This window comes from Antrostomus carolinensis, unplaced genomic scaffold (assembly GCF_000700745.2).
Source record: "Antrostomus carolinensis isolate BGI_N321 unplaced genomic scaffold, ASM70074v2 Scaffold37833, whole genome shotgun sequence".
In the NCBI taxonomy this organism is placed as follows: domain Eukaryota; kingdom Metazoa; phylum Chordata; class Aves; order Caprimulgiformes; family Caprimulgidae; genus Antrostomus; species Antrostomus carolinensis.
Window position 1 is genome coordinate 14,552 of NW_010306547.1, and position 18,721 is coordinate 33,272.

At 41.2% G+C, this 18,721-nt stretch overlaps 1 protein-coding gene across 1 annotated transcript; it reads right to left on the bottom strand.

Annotated features, from left to right (window-relative positions):
- Positions 1–225: 225 nt before the first annotated feature.
- AGPAT3 (1-acylglycerol-3-phosphate O-acyltransferase 3) lies at positions 226–16,926 on the bottom strand. Its single transcript, XM_010165162.1, has 8 exons — positions 16,697–16,926; positions 12,003–12,172; positions 11,626–11,787; positions 8,411–8,564; positions 7,819–7,921; positions 4,556–4,631; positions 1,630–1,828; positions 226–993 (listed from the first exon to the last, which is right to left on the bottom strand). The coding sequence occupies exons 1-8, from the start codon at positions 16,872–16,874 to the stop codon at positions 905–907; spliced, it is 1,131 nt and encodes a 376-aa protein (XP_010163464.1). The 5' UTR covers positions 16,875–16,926; the 3' UTR covers positions 226–904.
- Between the last annotated feature and the right edge of the window lie 1,795 nt (positions 16,927–18,721).

Consider the following 18,721-nt stretch of genomic DNA (forward strand, 5'->3'; position numbering starts at 1 on the left):
AGGAGAAAATGTCAAAACAGTTGAATAAATTTCCTTCTTTGCCTAACTCCAAATCCCACAGTCAGCATTAATTTCAGAAAATAAAACAAGCCCAAACAGATTCAAGATTATCATACCCGCATGATGTGAAACAGGGCAAACAACACTTAGGACTGAAGTAATATTTTGAAATTAAACAGCCTTGAGCAGTTAGCAGAGATATGGTGAGAATTTTATACTGCTTTAATACTAGTAGATCTGTTCTATGGTATGTGCTGATCAGTAACGCGCTGCTTCCAAACTCCACTATCCTTTCTCTTGCATTACAGAAGTTTTAAGACATTGCCTGAAAATAAAAGTGTAACATACAAATAGGATTTCATCTGTAGCCATGACAACACAGCCTTTCCAAAATGACTCTAACCCAATGAACATCTGTCAATTAAATTACGGAGGATTGTTTTTTCCTGGCTTATTAATAAAAAATGTTGGAAATCAACAAACATTACATTGGCTTTAGCAAGAGGAAACATTCAATGGCTCCTGTTGTAAAGGTGAGTGTAGTGCTCTTGACAGAAACCAGTGTATTCAGTCATCTGAAGATGCACGTGGCCATGGCCAATGCCCTCTGTTCTCCCCCCACCCCCAAGTCCCCCAACAAAGCAAGAAAAATTAGTTTCTTCTTCTACTCCATCCCAGATTTTCTCCCATAGTTTGACTACAGTAATCCTTAAACAGGCAGAAAATTGATGCATTCTCTTCAGTTGATGCCTCCAACTTCTTCATTCTTGGCTCAAGTTTTATTCATTAATATTAGTCATCAGTTATTAAGAAAAAGATAGTTTCTAAGTGTTTGTTGTTGTTTTTTAACTGAAGTTAATCGGATACCATAGTCTGGTTATATGTGCTGAACTGCAGCTGTCAGTTATTCCTTTTTCTTGAATTCTTGGTTGCCATAGCTGGAGCCTTTTTCTATTTCAGTTACTCCTATCAGTCTACGAACTCCAAAGGAAGCTTTAAAATATAACAGAGAAATGGAAGGCACATTAAAAACAGTTCAAGGATTTAGAGAGGTACATATAAACACACAGGCAGAACCAACATGAGTTAACCCAATCCTGAAAACAGTAGTGACTACAGACCAGCAGTGCACTCACTGTATGAGGCTGCACATGGATCACACGTCAGATGTTACTAAAAGAGTAGGACAATCCAGATTTAAAAATATAATTAAAGCTACGTGTTGATTAACAGGACAGGTAATATGCACACTGAAGCATTCCCCGTCCCCATTTGGGTTTTTCTGGTGTTTGTTTTTTTGTGGGTTTTTTTTTTCCCCCCTTTGTTTTGTTTTTAATTCACAGAGAAGGTGCGCAGTAAAAGTATTTTCTCCTTCAGGCACCATAATAACAGGCTACAAGACTCACTTTCTATCGATTGCTGTAGATATTGCCTAAGATATGAAGGCAAGCCTGCCTGGATTAAAGCTTTTGAAATAATAAAAATGCTATACAATATAAAGACTACAGAGTGAGCTCCAAGTACTCTTCTGCAAGCCCCCCTCATACTGATTAATACACAGAATTTATTGGAGGTAACGGATCCTATAACATGTCACTCTGGGCTTAGCATCTTCTCTGCTTTTATTACCTGCACCAACAAGTCCCAGGAATGCAAGGATAAGGAGAGGTGATCCACTTGCAAAAACTCCAAAGCCAAATGTGAAGAGAGGAGACAGGAGAACTGTGGCCCAAAAAAGAAAGTTTAGGAGAGTCCATGGTCTCCTACGAGGTTTAAACTGCTGGCCAGGAAATACGCCTTCCTGATTATACATCTCTTGCAAAGCATCCTAGGAGAAAGAGAAGACAGAAGAAAACATGTTCATAATGTTTGCATCAAGCAATCCAAGACTAGTCAACTCCAGGACAACATCAAGGTCAGTATCTGTGGTAAATACCCATCAAGAGTACACAGCATCCACTTCAACCTGCTACTGGGCGTTTGTTGACACCGGGCCTACATTACTAGCCCTTTGAAGGCAATCTTGGCCACCATCAGAAACTGAAGCCATATCAGCCTCTCCACTACCAAATACCTTCATCTCTTCTCTCAATACATGGAGCAGCTAGAACAAGTCCAGAAAAGGGCCACCAGGATGATCTGAGGGCTGGAGCACCTCTCCTATGAGGACAGGCTGAGAGAGTTGGGGCTGTTCAGCCTGGAAAAGAGAAAGCTCCGGGGAGATCTTATAGTGGCCTTCCAGCACCTGAAGGGGCTACAAGAAAGCTGGGGAAGGACTTTTCATAAGGGCAGTTAATGACAAAACAAGGGGAAATGGGTTTAAGCTGAAAGAGGGTAGGTTTAGATTAGATATTAGGAAGAAATTCTTCACTGTGAGGGTGGTCAGACACTGGAACAGGTTGCCCAGAGAAGCTGTGGGTGCCCCCTCCCTGGAAGTGTTTAAGGCCAGGCTGGATGAGGCTTTGAGCAACCTGGTCCAGTGGAAGGTGTCCCTGCTGATGGCAGGGGGGTTGGAACTAGATGGTCTTTAAGGTCCCTTCCAACCCAAACCCTTCTATGATTCTATAATTGCTTAGAAATTTAGAGTACCATCAGGCCAGAGGTCAATTCAGACACTATCTGCCTCTTTGTTGGATGCTTTTTCTTCCTGTTTTTACTTCCAGAAAGGTCAGCATGATTTAGCAAAACACATCAGAAAAATGCTGTATATACAACCGGAAGAGGAAGGCAAAGCAAGAAGCTAACCAGCAGAGACAGCACTGTGCTAGTCATAACCCCAAGACTTCAACAGAACAGTTGCACCCTGAGCTGAGCCTGCAGAGATGCAGTCATGAAACACATCACTCAAAGGAGCAGCATGCCCACAGTCTCCCCTCAGTTTGTAAGAATGTCCTGGAAGATTTCCAAGTCATAACCAAGGATGGCTCAAGTTTGGCTATGTCTTATTTTTCCCACTTAAGCTGTTTTTTTGTTGGGTTTTTTTTTAAGCTTCCCTTACAAAAAGTTGAGAAGCGCAAGGCGTCCCTTGCCAATAACACGGCCTTTTGAGGACACACCCCCTGTACAGGAAAAGCATTTCAAGGATTCCAGTTACAACATACTGCTACCACCATAAGATCAATATATAAAATATTCACATATATAGGTAATACCTCCCTGACAACACCTCACACCTAAGTTGAATGGAGGTACAGCCAACACTGGGGAGGAACACCAAGCCCGCTATCCCCAAGCAAAGCAGAGCATTCTGCCCAAGGAACAGGCACCAGGCAGAGCAAGCGCTCTGTGCTGAATCTGCTTAGTTCTGTAACAAAGCAGGAGCCAAGCAGAGAAAGGCCACCACTGTAACATACACTTTAATGTCTGCTTCACCAGCCACATGGTAATTCCTTCCCAAGGGAATTACATGATGGCATGTCTCCGATAAAAGGAGGCAGGATTCAAGGATTTTTTAATGTTTTTTTAAAAATTCTCTAATCTCGTATTACACTAACTGATCCAAAAGCTAGTTTGATATACCTGCTAATGGGAGGTGAGAGGAGAAGATTATGATCTTTGTAAGATAAATTCTCTCCTCTTAATTGAATTAAAGCTTAGATACTCAAACAAATTAGGTCAAAATTACCAAAATAAAACTCAGAACAATCTGCTGCCTACCTACAGGCTAAGCCTAAACTTGGAAATGTAGCAGCACAGGTCATCATCGCAGAAGAAAGCCCAAAATAGTTAAAGTTTCTGTGCTCCTCTGTTTTCCCACAAAGATAAGCAACAGAAAAATCAAGATACAAATTTCAAGTTTAACAATCCACCAATCAATGCTGGGCAATATTAATTACAGTTCTCTCCTCCTCCCCACAGAACTGTTAAATCTGTGGTCCAGAAATTTACCATCTAAAGTAAAAAAAAACAACAAAAAAAACCCCAAAAACAAAACAAAACAAACAAAAAACCAAAACAAACAACAAAAAAACCAAAACCACAAAAGACAGGAGGAAAAGCTTTAAGCTTTGAGCTGTTTGAAAGCATGCTGGCCACGTGCTACATCAGTCCCTGGCAGCAAATCCTCATGGTACTGTCTGTACCATGTCACATGCCACGGCAGAGGTATTACCAGGAGGCAGAAGGAAAGTGACAGTAACATGAAGGCAAAGGACAATTGCAGCGAAGAGCTGGGACAGGCTGTCCCTGACATACAGTTATCGCTCTTCTCAAGTGCCTAAAAACACCCGTGAGGAAAATGGAGCTTTTAGAAATGTATGACAGAGATCCAAGAACTGAAGAAGACAGAAAGATGGTGGATTGCCAGTAGTCTTCTGCAACTCAGGCATACCTCTGAACCCCGTTGTGCTTCCCAGCAATTTGAGACCTACTCACTAGCCATCCCTCTGCAGCCAAGGGGCTCTTCTGTACTGCTCTTGAGGGATGGCTGCCAAATTATACATTATATTTCCATCTCTTCTTGCCCTCCAGTGGAAGAGTGTGCATTACTCAGTGCCTTAATACACTACCCCTTGTGAAAGTCCCAAAAGAGAGAAAAGAAAGCAAAGCTGTTTACCTTTTCCTGGTAAAGCTTATGAAGCCAGTTTGCAGCTTCCTTTTCATCTTGAGGGATATCTTCCAGAGGAAATCTCCTAGTTTAGTAGAGAGATTAAAAAAGGAAAGAAAAAAAAAAAAGAGTTAAAGGAAAATGCAGGTATTTGACTTTAGACCTCTACTAGGGAAGATCTTCCATTCAATGAAGGGCATAAGCTACACATAATACTGTCTCTGATGGCAGAGATCTTAAATGCAGAGAAGAACTGGGACTTAAATATTTAACATCTGATTCTCCACCTAAAACTCAGATTCCTAAAACAAAAGAAACTGTACAAGCTCCTATCAATTTCAGAGAAGAAAAAAAAAAAAGTAAAAGAAGCATTTTCCCATTCAAACACTGTTCTTCCTTCTCCAGAACCACCACTGGTTGATTCCCAGTGAGTTCAGCTCAGACTGAGGCACCCAGAGCTGGGGAATGACAAGCAAGTGGCAAACTCCAGGGTAATTGTTTGTTACATTTTGTTAGTGAAAATCCCATTCGGGAAGGAATGGGAGGGGTGGTTAAAAATTCATTTCATACCAATTCATCATCTTTTACAGTGACTGCACTTCTCTCTCCACTCTCCACTTCTCTCTCTCTTACCACTCCAGCCCTACAGATCGAGGCATGTAGTTCTAGGTGCACACAAAAATTATGCCCCCTCCAGGTACTGACCTGACCTCACCGAGAACAGGCACCTTTTAAGAGCCTCTTTCTAGTGGTGAAGAGCCAACCATTTTCCTGTATGCTTGTATTTTCCAAGACAGGCCACTAACACACTCACAAATGTATCGTCTCCTTTCTCAGTGGCACACATCTCAGTCCTGGATCAATTCAGAAAGAAGTTGCTAGGTTTGTAGAGGGCAGGCATACATCTTACCCTCAGCCTGAACGTATTTTGGCAACACTTAGACTGTATCAGGGCCCTCTTACAGCAGGGCAGTAAGAACAGAAGGGTGACATCTGGGAGGACTCTAGACACAGTGATCTCGGACACAACTTATTTGCTGCTGTTCAACTGGGGAATCTATTTCTGCAGTTTGAACTAAAGCCTTTGAGTCTGCAGCAGCAGAAGGAAAATACTCTAATACATTTATAATAATTTCTGCATCCTATAAACAAATTGAACATCAGATTTTACAGATTTACTTTCAGTAGCTCGAACAGGAAGGGTTGCCCAATTAATAGAAATAATGCTCAATAAAAGCTCAGTAAGAAGTCATTTCCTGAAAGCTCTCTGCTGAAGTTGTCACTGTATTGTTCTTACCACTAGAGGGTACTCACAGCAATAACATTTGGTCATTTAGCTGATTATTTTCTCTGGAGTGAGTCAGGAGAAAGACTGGATCCTCTGCAGAGCTAAGCTTCTTACCTCTGCACAGGTAACTGTACACGCACACACCAAGAACAAGAGCTTATGAGCTTCCTTGCTCTGAGCTAAGCTAAGTCTGCTGGCACATTAAGGACATGTTCAATTTCTAGCAAAAACACTGTAAAAATAGTTTCCTTATTCTCACACCTTCCTCTCCAAAACAGAGAAAAAGCTTCAAGTGTAGAAAAGTCCACAAACATAAAATCAAGATTACCTCAACACAGTCATTAGTTTCCTTAATAAGGTACAATTAGTAATTTTACCTGGTCACACCACCCTCAACAGAATTTTATGAACCCAAACTTCTTCTGACAACTATTGAAAACTACATTTCTCTTCTTTCCTCCCAGTACCTCGCCAATAAATAAAATGAATTTGCATCTCCATGAGCAAGCTATATGATATTTAAATGAATGCAGTTGATCTTCAATGTGCAATTAGAGAGATGTACATCCATGCATGTGTACCCCAGATCTAGCTAGACATGTTACATGCATCTGCCATCAGTATGGAATTACAGGTGGCAACTGCCTGACCAGCTGTTTTGCTGCCTGGTAAACTGTCTGCTCACTTAACTCATCAGGAGTATGTCTGGCAAGTGTAAATAGTCAAAATTAAACCCTTCACAAATGCGCAACCCCATCTCTCTCCCCATCACCTCCACAGCTTTCTTTCCAACTGAAAGACTAAAATGTTGTGGAAGCTGCAGTATCTGAGAACAAAACTGGAACACGTGTCCTTCCCTTCCCCATTAGGGCTGCAGCACTCTGCCTCCCCTGGGATAGCATTTCTTCCACAAAACTCTTGCTGCTATACCTTGACCCAATGGATAATCAGTGTGATTCCCTACAAAGTCTTTCACCCTTGGAAGCTCTGGCAAGACACACCTGTCTTGTAGAAGGACAACATATAGAGCCAGTGCCATGCCTCTCCAACTCACAGACCCATGGCCAGAGGGGAAAGGTGTGGGGAGAAGTAGCAAGGTTTTTTGGGGTTTTGGGTTTTGGTTTTTTTTTTCTTTCCTCCTTTTAAAAATCAAGGATCAACCTCATCACCAGAATGTAGCAATGTTTTCCAAACTGTGGGTGAAGTCCCCAGAGAAGCAGAACAACTGTGGAAGAACCGCCAGGTCGTTTGTGAGGTGCAAACGTAAAAGGGAAAAGAAGAAAATCAACAGGAAAGGATTGGTAGTTTTTATTATCACAAGGAAGCCTTCAAAGCAGGAAAGTAACAAAGAGAAAGCAAGAAAGAGAAAGCATGTGTGTGCATGCATGCACATGTGTACATGTTGCACAGAGTTAGGTGTTAGCAGTTACTCTTTCAGACAAAAGAGTAACAAGGAATGTGAGGAATGTACCACCTCATTCATATAATGTCTGAATTTCAGTATTATTTAACTTGTAATCTGCTAATCAAACCATGTGAGAGAAGGAGAGAAACCGGCACAGTAAGGAGCTTTGCACAAGAGACTACTCATGTTGGACAGGCTATTTATACTATGCATATGCTCGCAGGGGACTGGGAATGGGGCAGAACAGTTGGTTTTCTGTTCTCAGCAGAGAAAGGAAAAATGTGGACTAGTGCTCTGACTGCACAAAACTTGGGGAAACCCTGTAATGATAATGTGGTCAGACCCAGGCTCAAAAAGTCTGCCCAGTGCTCTCTGACTTGCTGGGTGATATCATGGGATCTCACACATGGAAGCAAACTAAAGCAGAGGGGAAATGGGGAGGTTTTTGTAGCCTGCAGAGAAGCTAGAAGGACAAGGAAAAGGGGACTACAGCAAAGAACATTACCCTGTAAAATCTGAATACACTTCAATGTGCTAAAGCATGCATCTTAGGGCTCACCTCCATCATTACACGCTCACCTTACACACATATCTGCTTCATATTTCTTTCCATAAAGAATTCCTAATAAAGACGGGTTCTTGTTTCCTCTGAAATTTAGTGTTACATCATACACTGCTGAAACTGTTACAAAAAAGAAAATATAGCTGTTATATCAGCAATTCTAGCAACCACGTTGCCAGTATCCTTGCATTAGAGGGTAACAGGGCCTTGTGCAAGACTTGCATTAATGATGTCAGGTAGCAGAGTCCTTCACTACTTTGTCTTTAGTTGTATGGATCTGTATCAGCCACCCGACATTCCCAACCACGTAGCACTTGTGTTAATCAAAACACAAGACAACTTGATGAACTAAGCAACAATGACATATATGAAAGGTTTATTATTTTTTAAGACTGGTATCTGAGAGTTATGTGGCACAAATTAACAGCTGACATGTTGACTGCTTATTAATGCCAACTCACTAATTTGTTACGTCGTAATGGACGTACGGAATGGACGTAATGAGCAATGCAGTATATTATACTCTGCTACACAGAGCATACTAAACAACACATTACAATTACATCACACTACAATTAATGCAGAGAAAAAGTAGCAGCTTGCCAGTACCTGTTCCCCTGAGACACTGGACAGCAGTGGTGAAACCTTTGGTTCTGGGCAACAGGTGGTATTTCAGTTTAGGCAACCCCTTGGATTCAGCTACCTCCATACTGATACGATGCTTGGTCTCTGTAAAACGAGTTCCTTCACAGTACAGGAGAAACTAGTACAATGAGACAAAAGGCAAACACAAGGATATCTTGAGATCAGAAGAAAGCAAGCAGAATACTGAAAACGTGTGTAAGACAAACATACAACCGTGCATGCACACACGCTTCAATTATCTCATCTGATCCTCAAGTATTAGGCGTAAGCACCACCTCACAACTCATTTACAATTACATTTAGTTTTAACAACACTGGTACAAACTTTAAGGCAACAAAAAGTCTAAGCAGTTATACAAGAAATATTTACTTAAAAAAAGGAAAATCCCTGAGGGCTTTGGCTGGCTGGTGATGGACTAATATCAGTACACGACCCCTTTAGGAAAAAACATATTAATCACTAGCTACCTCATTAAAATTTGTACTGTACAACCAGAATTACTCATCTGAAGACAGAGTTGTTTGTCTGAAAGCTTTTCTGGTTGGTTTTTTTTTTTTTTTTTTTGCATTTGTATCAGTTGTATTAATAAAAAAATCGTGCCTTTCCCTAAAACCTTTACCTTCTTCATCTTGTAAGTCACCACCAATCTGACTGTGGCATCCTAAATAATTATTAAAGTCTTAAACCCTCCCATACTGACTTCAAGCAGCACAAAATACTGGTCAGTTCTTCAGCTTCTACATTGCCTCTCTTCTAGCTGAGGGACAGACTAGAAGCAACCTTTTTCTTCACTGTGAGGGTGGTCAGACACTGGAACAGGTTGCCCAAGGAAGTTGTGGATGCCCCCTCCCTGGAAGTGTTTAAGGCCAGGCTGGATGAGGCTTTGAGCAACGTGGTCTAGTGGAAGGTGTCCCTGCTGATGGCAGGGGGGTTGGAACTAGATGATCTTTAAGGTCCCTTCCAACCCAAACCATTCTATGATTCAATACAAAGCCAACAGCAGACAAACAAAGCCCTTCTGAGAGCCCTCGGGTGGATTTCCCTGTCCTTTTTGAAAGGTGGACATCATTCCCGTTGTGCCAGCAATAGAAAACATTGCTGCATTTGAACGGACAAACCTCTGCATCCCTGGCAAGCAATGGAGTGGGAGAAAGGCAGGTTGCTACCACTCTCTTACATCAGTACCATGCAATGCTGTAACACTGCAATTCAAAAGACTTGTTGAATGCATCACTATACATCTGCTGTTTGCCAGTACTGTGGTTGCTTGACTTTTCTTCTGTAGCGTATCCACACACTGTGCACTACAAAAGGTAAGTTAAATCAATGTTAAAACCACAAAGCCACAGACATGAGAGTTAGACCTGTCAGGGTGCAGTGAGAGAAGGGAGCTGGCCCTGCAGTCTTCATTTGGCCCTTGAGGGCCCTTTTGCTTTTTATTTTGACATTATTTGAAGTCAAGGGTGAAACATCTATGTTTCATTATGTGCAATGTTGTTAGGTTTTACTGCAGCAACACAGTGGTATAATCAACCTATTAACCTTCTTTCATCAAAACGTTTGCATTCAAAGCTAAATTTACTGGTTTGCTTTTATAGCAGCGCATGTAATGCACAGTTATTTGACTCATAAAACATTTTAAGAGGCTTAGGAGGAATAAAAAGTTCATTATGAAAAACTGACCAGCCATCACCCACCACCAAGTGGCGAGGACAGCACAAGGTACAGAGTGTAACACTGCAATCTCAACCCCTGGCTGCAATACAAGCTCCTTCCTCTATACCAAATTCTCACCCTCTTCTACTCAACAGCACAGTGACCCTTGTGGACCAAGTACACAAGCGAGGTACAGACTGCGCTGCAGTGCACGTGTGAGAAAGACCTCACGAAGGAAGGCTGCACAGACAGCCCTAATTGTGGCATTTAGAATGCACAAAAATTAGGAAACTGATTTACTCAAGTCAATTTTAATCATGATTTAAATTACCAAGCAGGAAGTCTTGATTTAAATAATCAATGCTAACTACGTTTTGCATTTATATTTTCTAGTTGTTTTCCCTAGAGACTAATCCTTGGTTCTCAATTGTAGGATCATTAAAATGTATAGATTTGCAATTAAAGTATAGTCTTAAGATTTTTTAATTGGTAGGGTTTTTTCTTTTTTTCCCAAGACCAATCAGGAGGATATATTAAATGTAGTTCATATCCATATATTCAAGCAATTAAGTAGTTTAAAATACATTTTCCAGATTCTTATTTTTTCTATCTTTGTAAAGATAGAAAGTCACAAATGATGCATTCATAATGTACTAGTTAAAGCTTATTATTTCACTATTCATTTTAATAAGCTGTACCGGATAATATTGAAAAATCACTTAAAATGCACAAAAAGCCCCTTAAAATGTTTTAAGAGTCAAATAACTGTACATTACATGTGCTGCTATAAAAGCAAACTAGCAAATGCAAACATTTGGATAAAAGAAGGCTAATAGGTTGATTATACCACTGTGTTGCTGCAGTAAAACCTAACAACATTGCACATAATGAAACATAGAAGTTTCACCCTTGATTTCAAATAATGTAAAAATAAAAAGCAAAAGCATAACTGCAAAAGCAGATGTAAGCTTGCCATATGTTCTCATGGAGACTTTTTGGGAAAACTGTCATTTCACAGATCAATGAACATACTAACAAGAACTTCCTGTCAAAGTCCATCGTCTATGAATCCCCCCCTACCCAAATCAACTCACTTCTCCAGAAAAGATTTTTTTGTTTGTGTCATTTTAGCCTACCTCAGAAAATGTAGCTTAAGGTTATATAGATTTAGTAGTAAAATATGGGCTGTTATTCTTTTTTTAAAAGGTAAAAATAAGTCCAGTCAAAATTAACAAGTATGACAAAAGTCTGATTTATAAATTATCATCAAGCTTCTCATCATCTGTGCAAGCTTCTGAACCGTTTCAAAAATGACTTCCCTTACCAGTAGGCAAACAGAGCAACGTTTTACCAGCATATCCCAAAAGACCTCCTGGAAGAGAGCACAGGTTTTCCTTGACAACACTTGAAGACAGCAGTGAGCAGACCTTCTCCTAATATATAAGACTGCAGTAGCACATGAGTATCTCCATCACCACTTCACTTCTAGCAGTCAATACTAGAGGAGAAACTTGACACTTACCCACATATATTCAGGATAATCAGCCAAACGTTTTAATCCTTCAATAACCGTATCTCTGTCTTCTTCCCATTTCCTTTTGCAGAAAACAATCTCAAGGAAGTACCACGTCCAGCCAATTAGGGGCACATATAGCAGCTCTCTCTTAGCGAGAACTTTGGAACTCTTGGAGAAAAAAAAAAATAGAAAAACAAAAATAGCAATCCGAAAGTGTCATTTATTGATTTGTACAATGAGATAAACAAAGATTTTAAAGTTAAAATGATAAAGAGTTGATGGAGTTACATCTGGAAACTCAAATGCAAAGAAACTGTACGTGCATGGGTTTTAAAGAGACCTATAGTCCTCCAGAAGAAGGGAAAGCTCACGGCCCCACATACCCCCAGCACTCCGAAGCGCTCTGTCATAGTCCAGCCGCACAAGAAGTCGATTTCAAAGTTGTGATTCAAGATGATGATGACATGTTCTTTCCCAAAGGTGTTCACCGTGGCCTCGTCTGAGAACAAAGTGCACTCTGTGCCTGACCACCATTCCAGCAGCATTACCAACTCTGACAAACATGTGAAGATGGGGAGAGGAGTTAGGGGTGCTGCTTACAGAAAGCATTTTGCATGTCATCTCCAGCTCCATTCAGTGCCTAGTCTCTTCCGACTCCCAACAACACCCTTCCCAACAACCTTTGTAATCCAACCCAGTAGAGATTAAATGAGAGCTTAGATGGGGATAGACCAAATAACATCACCATCCTTAAAGTGATTTAGGGCACTAGATGTATGCATTATGGATAATTTAACAAGTTTTTAACAGTGACAAGTTTGGACATTATAATACGAATGTGAAATTTCATGATCATTGGAAAAAAAACCCCAAATTTTGTGCCTGAAAATAGACAGTTGAGCCGTCAATTGCCCCACTAAATGAGTACATTTTCTCCCAGGTGGAATACAAATAATGCATAGATGCAGCCTAATGCTTTTACTCAACATGAAACAAGCTTTATGGAGGTAAACAGACCAATAAAGGGTTTTTAAAGGGATACAGTACTATAAATCTTCTGCAACAGATTTTAATATTAGAACACAGCACTCTAATTGTTCTGTATTATGGTCATCAACACAGAGTCAGAAGCATCAGAGAATTGAGCTAATTTATCAAAATACCTGGACAAAGCCAGAATGCTAAATTATGCCTTTCTTTTACCACAAAAGAAAGAATGAGCCCTTTCTCCTCTGTCTTCTCCAGCTTTTCAATATCCCAGTGTCTCTCTTACTCCACCCTGAAAATTCCCTTTGTTACCCACTGTTCTTGTTTTCCACCTCCCCTTTTTTTAATCTTTAAAAGACCCTTCCACTTAAATTCAGCATGCACTGAATGCAGTTGCTATGGTTAGCCTATTTCTCCAATTTCAGTACAATCAGGCAGATGGAACGCATTGCTTCTATCGTGGGACAACTATAAAAAGTACAAGAATAGTTCATTCTCCCAATAGGAAAATTTGCTTCCATGCAAACTGGAGTCATTGCTATTTTCTCATTTCAATGAGATATGGATGCAATCAAAATTTGGTTACACAAATATGGCAGTTAAAAAGTCCAACTCTTCCAACATTACTACAACAAACATGCAGGGTCAAAACTGGAAGGCACCCCCTCAGTTCTCTACATTAGGCTCTGCCACACAGTATTTCAGCTTTCCATCGAGGCCCTGGTTTTGCAAAATGGAGCAGCACCTTCCTGCACAAGGGTTCCTGATCAGTGGGATCACAACAGGGTAATCTATCTATACTGCTAAATAAGAGTGGCTCCAATTTTGGAATGCATCAGAGAGAAGGCTAACCCAGTATTTGGGTGAATGATAGGGAAAATCAGTCCTGGCCTGCTGAAGATACATAGTTTCTCTAGCAGTAGTTTTTTCACTTATATTCCCCATGTGACCACTTATCCACCAAGTTATTCCCCTGTATCATTTTCAAGACTCATTCATTTGGAGGCATGACAAACTTAAGTAACTTGCTGATCAAGACAGTGTAACACCAGTAAACTGGAAACACAGTAGAGGAAAGACAGCATAATAGTTTACACCAACTAGAGGTTTCTATCATTGCTTTCCAGCTCTGTCTCCTTTGTAAATGATGTGATCACTTACCTTTCTTGCTCTGGTTATCCTGGCTTAGCAAAAGGGGAAAGAGGATAACAAAAGTGTCCTCAGTTGAGAGCTATGCTCTTCCAAGCAGGTAGGCAGGAGAATGGAGTAATGGTACCAAACAGAGTGTGGTAATGTGAGTGGTCTTCCCTTTCCATTGCTGTCTGTGTACAAAGGAGGAACATCTCCAGTACCCGCTACAGCTGCTGCGTTTTCTTATAAAAAATAAAATAAAGGGGGTATATTCCTTTTTCAAAACCAGAACAAAATTCTGCACAGGCAGGTGTGGATGATTTTCTGCAGAGCATTTCTCGTACCTTTCACTCCAAAAGAGTGGAGGAAGCTTTGCTGAGAGATTTGCCACAGTTCATACTGAGACAGCAGGGTCAATGAGCCGGAGAATTAATACAAGGAAACAGATTGTCCTTTACAAGCGTACTGATAAATGATGGAACTATAACCGGGAGTGGGCTCATTTCCTTTTCTTTTGGTGTGTGGGTTACAGCTATTTTGCATGGCACTGATCCTGCCGATGCGACAGCAAGTCCATCCTTCTGAATGAAGGGATGATAACGCTTGTGCTGCTGGGGATACTTCTTGTAGAGGACAACCAACACCTCGCTACAACAAAGTCCCTCCTGCAGCCAGGGATCCCACACACCAAAGCAGGCAGGTTTATGGCCTCACAAGCAACTCGGAAACAAAGCAAATAAGAGGCACAGCTCACCTCTCAGTTTAAAGTACTGACATTTGAGAGATTATTTTTGCAACCAGACTAAACCAAATGCTCTGCGCTCTCCAAAGGCATGAGTCATCTGAAAGGAGCTGATGTAGGAGAGCTTGAAGTACAGACTACCCGTCATGAATCACATGTGCTGCAAAGCGTTTACATTGAGACCAGAGCCCAACAGATGTTTTTCTCCCCAAACATCTGCCATGAGCACTGGCTAGAGTCTATCTCCTTCCCCTTCGGAGGCTGTGCTTCATGTATTTGAGAAGAGACACAGTAAGAATAGAGCCTGGTTTGCAGAGGGCTAGAGTACATAGGCAGATACATGATCACCTGTGTACCTAACCCTCCACTCCCATCCTCTGCTGGATGGGCAGACCAGCTTCTGTTACAAACAACTCTGACACAAACACCCTCAGCCTAAAACTAAACAGCTTAGAGTAAGTAAGCAAACAGGTAGCATCCAGAACAGAACACCAACCTACAGGTTCATTGCCAAAAGGCTTCCATGTAATGAAATGTATTTCATTATGAATGGCAACATTTGAACTGCTGCATTTACACAGCTTACTTAATTCGTTATAAATCCCAACTGAAGCGCGCATTCTGTCAGCTCTTCCATCACAGGCCATCAACACTCTGCAGTCCCATGTAACACTGACATTAATTTTAACAGTTTAATTTCTCAATAATTTCATTTGTAACAGGCTATACACGAGGGGTTATCCTAGATACAATCCAATTACCTACTCAGCTTCTCCAAACCTTTTTGAACAATAGTGTAGGTTATTTCCAGTGAACACGAGATATAAGATAACAGCACTTAAAATGTGATTTTTTGGATGCATAATGCTAACTTGCAAAAATCAAGGGTCTGAATCTACAAGCCTTACAGGCACAAGCAGCTCATATCCTCAGAAAAACTGGCTATTAGTGAAACAATAGTTTTCAAGATGAGATCAGATTCTAGATTATTAAAAGCATATTAACAAATTCTTACAAGCAAATTAAAAAAAAAAAATAATCCCATATACCCCCCACTCCCCTCCAACCAAGCTAATTTTGAAGTTTCTACCTGTAAGTTCCTCCATTACAATACCTTTTTTTCCTGACAGTTTGCCTGCCACTTTCTATTTCATTTCCTTTCTTCTGTGCTTCTCACACAGCATTCTCAATAGATAGCATGCAAAGCACAGGAAGGACAAGGACAACAAGCTTTAAAAGAAACCGAACTAGATACTTTGGAGAGTTTTTGTTGGTAGTACTTGACATCAATGATTTCAGAAATGTGGGTGCCTGTCAGTGGACCACTCAACTGTAATTTAAGTACTCATTTACGTGACTCATTTACCCAAAGTGGGAGTTGGATGCTGAGCTGAGCACTAAGGTAAGTGGACTTGCTTACTGGGAGGGGATGGAGAATGGAAACAAATTAGATGATTCACTGCTGAAACAGGAGGTGACATTTGGACTAAGGCCTTCTAAACATTAATTTCAGAAAGCTGTAGGAGAAGAAAAAAAAAAAAAGCCATCCACAGGGAGGAAGTTTTGCAAAGGTCTGAAAGAAGAGAGCAAAGCAGCTGCACTCACTGTAGAGCTGTCCCACAGGCAGAAGAAGAACAGAGTGACAAACTGCTCACAAGAGGAGACACTGGCATCACAGATGGGAACTGTAGGGTGCAAGAGGACTCTGAAGTTGCCACACAGCTCAGCTACAGAGTCATCTACACTATATACTTTAAGACTCTCTGCAGAACACACAGGAGCCCACTTGGGCTCCTAAGTGGTCAACATTGCATGTATGCTTAATACCTGAAGCAGTCTCTGTGAATTCCTCCTTCCCCATCACTTAAGCACAGGCTCTGATACTGGACTAAGGTGGTATTGAGAGAGAATCAGCAATTCCTACCAGTTGAGATAGGGTTGGGGGTGGGGAAGAGAGTTACTTCCCACTTTTTTGAACAACAGTGACAATATGTATCAGTCCCTTGGCTTTTGTATGTTTTCCCAATATTTCACAAAAGATGGTTGCCTTGAACTGCTCTGAAAGAGTCTATGTCTAACTTATCACTTCTGTCTCTCATGTGTTTGTATGCATATACATATATGCGTGTATAATTTTTTCTTTAATTAACAAAAAGAGAAACAAACCCCACTCCCCTCCCCACCCCCAGCCTTCCCATCCCCTTCAAGCATACTCACGGCTCCAAAGTGAATAGGCGAGGCGACAGTTTACTCGGCGATAGAACTGCTTGTTTACGGGCCAGAGGGCTAGCGTGCATAGTTGAATGAAGTTAATGATCAGTCCACTCACAACAAAGACAAACCCAATGAGGAGGTGAACTATGAACTGAGTCTTCAGAAAGGCAATGAAGCCCATGATAACCAATCAGAAGTGCATGCAAGGTCCGTCACTCAGAATAATTGTCCTGAAAGAGAAAGAAAAGATTCAAATGGAGACTGGATTTACAAGCCCTGAGGAAGGGCAAAGGGAGAGCCCTGAAATAGTGCATGCAACTTCAGCAACAAGAACCCAGTCCAATAAACACTGCTCTCCCAGCCTGCCTCATTCAGGTCTTCACAGAATAAACTGTTGATGGTGCAAATCACTTCCAAAAATAGGAAGGAATCATTATTTGCAATTTACAGCCCACTAAGAAGATTATTGCTTGCTGAAAATGAATCTCACACCCCTCTTCAGACAAAGATCATATAATTGGACTTAATACCAGGAGGAACAGAGCCCTGCACTCACAGTGAAGCAATCGAGCCCCGATTGGTAAACAAGCTGCACCGTGGCTGCTGCACTTTCAGGGGCTGTTGCACCTTCAGGGGCTGCTGTCCCTGAACCGCAGCAGGAGCCTCAGCCCCCAGCACCCAATAAACAGTGTGCTGAGCCTCCAGAGCTGCATCAATGAACCGATGCCTTCCTGGCCTGCCTTCAAAGCCACCACTCTGTACACACTTCTCCTCAACAAGCATGGAGCAAGGGCTGCCAGGGGCTACAGAGACACTGTTACACATTTGCTTTGACCAGAAAAGTACAGCAGTCCATCTGGGGAGCAGGTTCTTCATCCTGCAGTGAACTGCAGGATGAAAAGAGCAGGGCTGGACATGCAGAGCATCGGTCTGGCAAACACCGAGACACAGAAATATAAATTAGGTATTTCCACATCCAAAAACCATGCTGGAGCAAGTTCAGTAATTTCTCACTTTGTCAAGACACAGTTCCATGATCAAATATATCAGTTAGTGGTGGTGCTGGTGGGGGAAGCAAAATAACAGAGAAACCCTGGGCTATGTAGCATTACAAACATGATCTGGAAAGGGCTTTGGCAGAAAACCTTGATTCCACTGAATTAACCAGAGCACTTAACCTGGAGCACATGCCATATTTATACCAGGTGCAGAAAGATGGGTGATGCATGAACCAGCAGAAAGTCACAGTAGCTTAGAGAGAAAAGTCTGATCTAATACAAATCCTACCAGTACAAAGTTAACCCAATAAGACGTGTTTAACAAGCCAGTTCATTCCATACCCTCCATTATCTGGCACTGGCCTTTTTGACCTGTTGGGTATTAGATGCCTGACAAGTAGGCCAACCAGGATGTCAAATCACAGCCTCGACACCTCACCCAAAAAATAAAAGCATGACCCTAAATTTCTGCCACAGCCAAATATGTTCTGTCTTTGCCAGTGTTGCAAGTGACCAGAACAACCAGTAGATGGTAACAAATACTTTTGACAACTCAAGCATCCAAAGGTGATGCAGAAGTTACCAACGCCCAAAAGTAGTTATCTGCCAGCTGTGAGGAACCAAACCATTTTCATTTGTCACCTGCTTACAGTGTGGTGCTATTTATAAAACTCAACTCATGAAAGCTTGTTTTCTGCTGTCTCTTCTACAAATCAGGTACTGCCTTTCCAAGGCACTGAGTATCTAGCTTTTGCACAATTAAAATCTATTTGCATCATCAGTAATCTACCCAATTCGGAAGCACATTACAGAGGAAGAAAAAAGTCTGTTTCAATAGTCACTATTGTGTCTACCACAGAAAGCAAAGCAAGTTGAATAAGCAGATATTGAAGCTTAAGATGAATAATCTAAATTCTCCCAAAGTTTTCCTGTAAGAATGGAAGAAACATTTCTTGCACTATTACATTATTTCAAGAAGAGTTGTTGGAAAGCAGAGACTTTTAAGATCATAGAATGGTTTGGGTTGGAA

Bases quoted from the DNA above. Each gene is read 5' to 3' on its own strand.
- AGPAT3 (XM_010165162.1), bottom strand. From the start codon at position 16,874: ATGGGCTTCATTGCCTTTCTGAAGACTCAGTTCATAGTTCACCTCCTC. The intron at 8,565-11,625 runs GTAAGTGTCAAG...TCATTGTACTAG, and splicing joins ATTATCCTGAATATATGTGG to TTTCTCCTGTACTGTGAAGG. The intron at 4,632-7,818 runs GTGAGCGTGTAA...CTACTAAACTAG, and splicing joins GAAGCAGATATGTGTGTAAG to GAGATTTCCTCTGGAAGATA.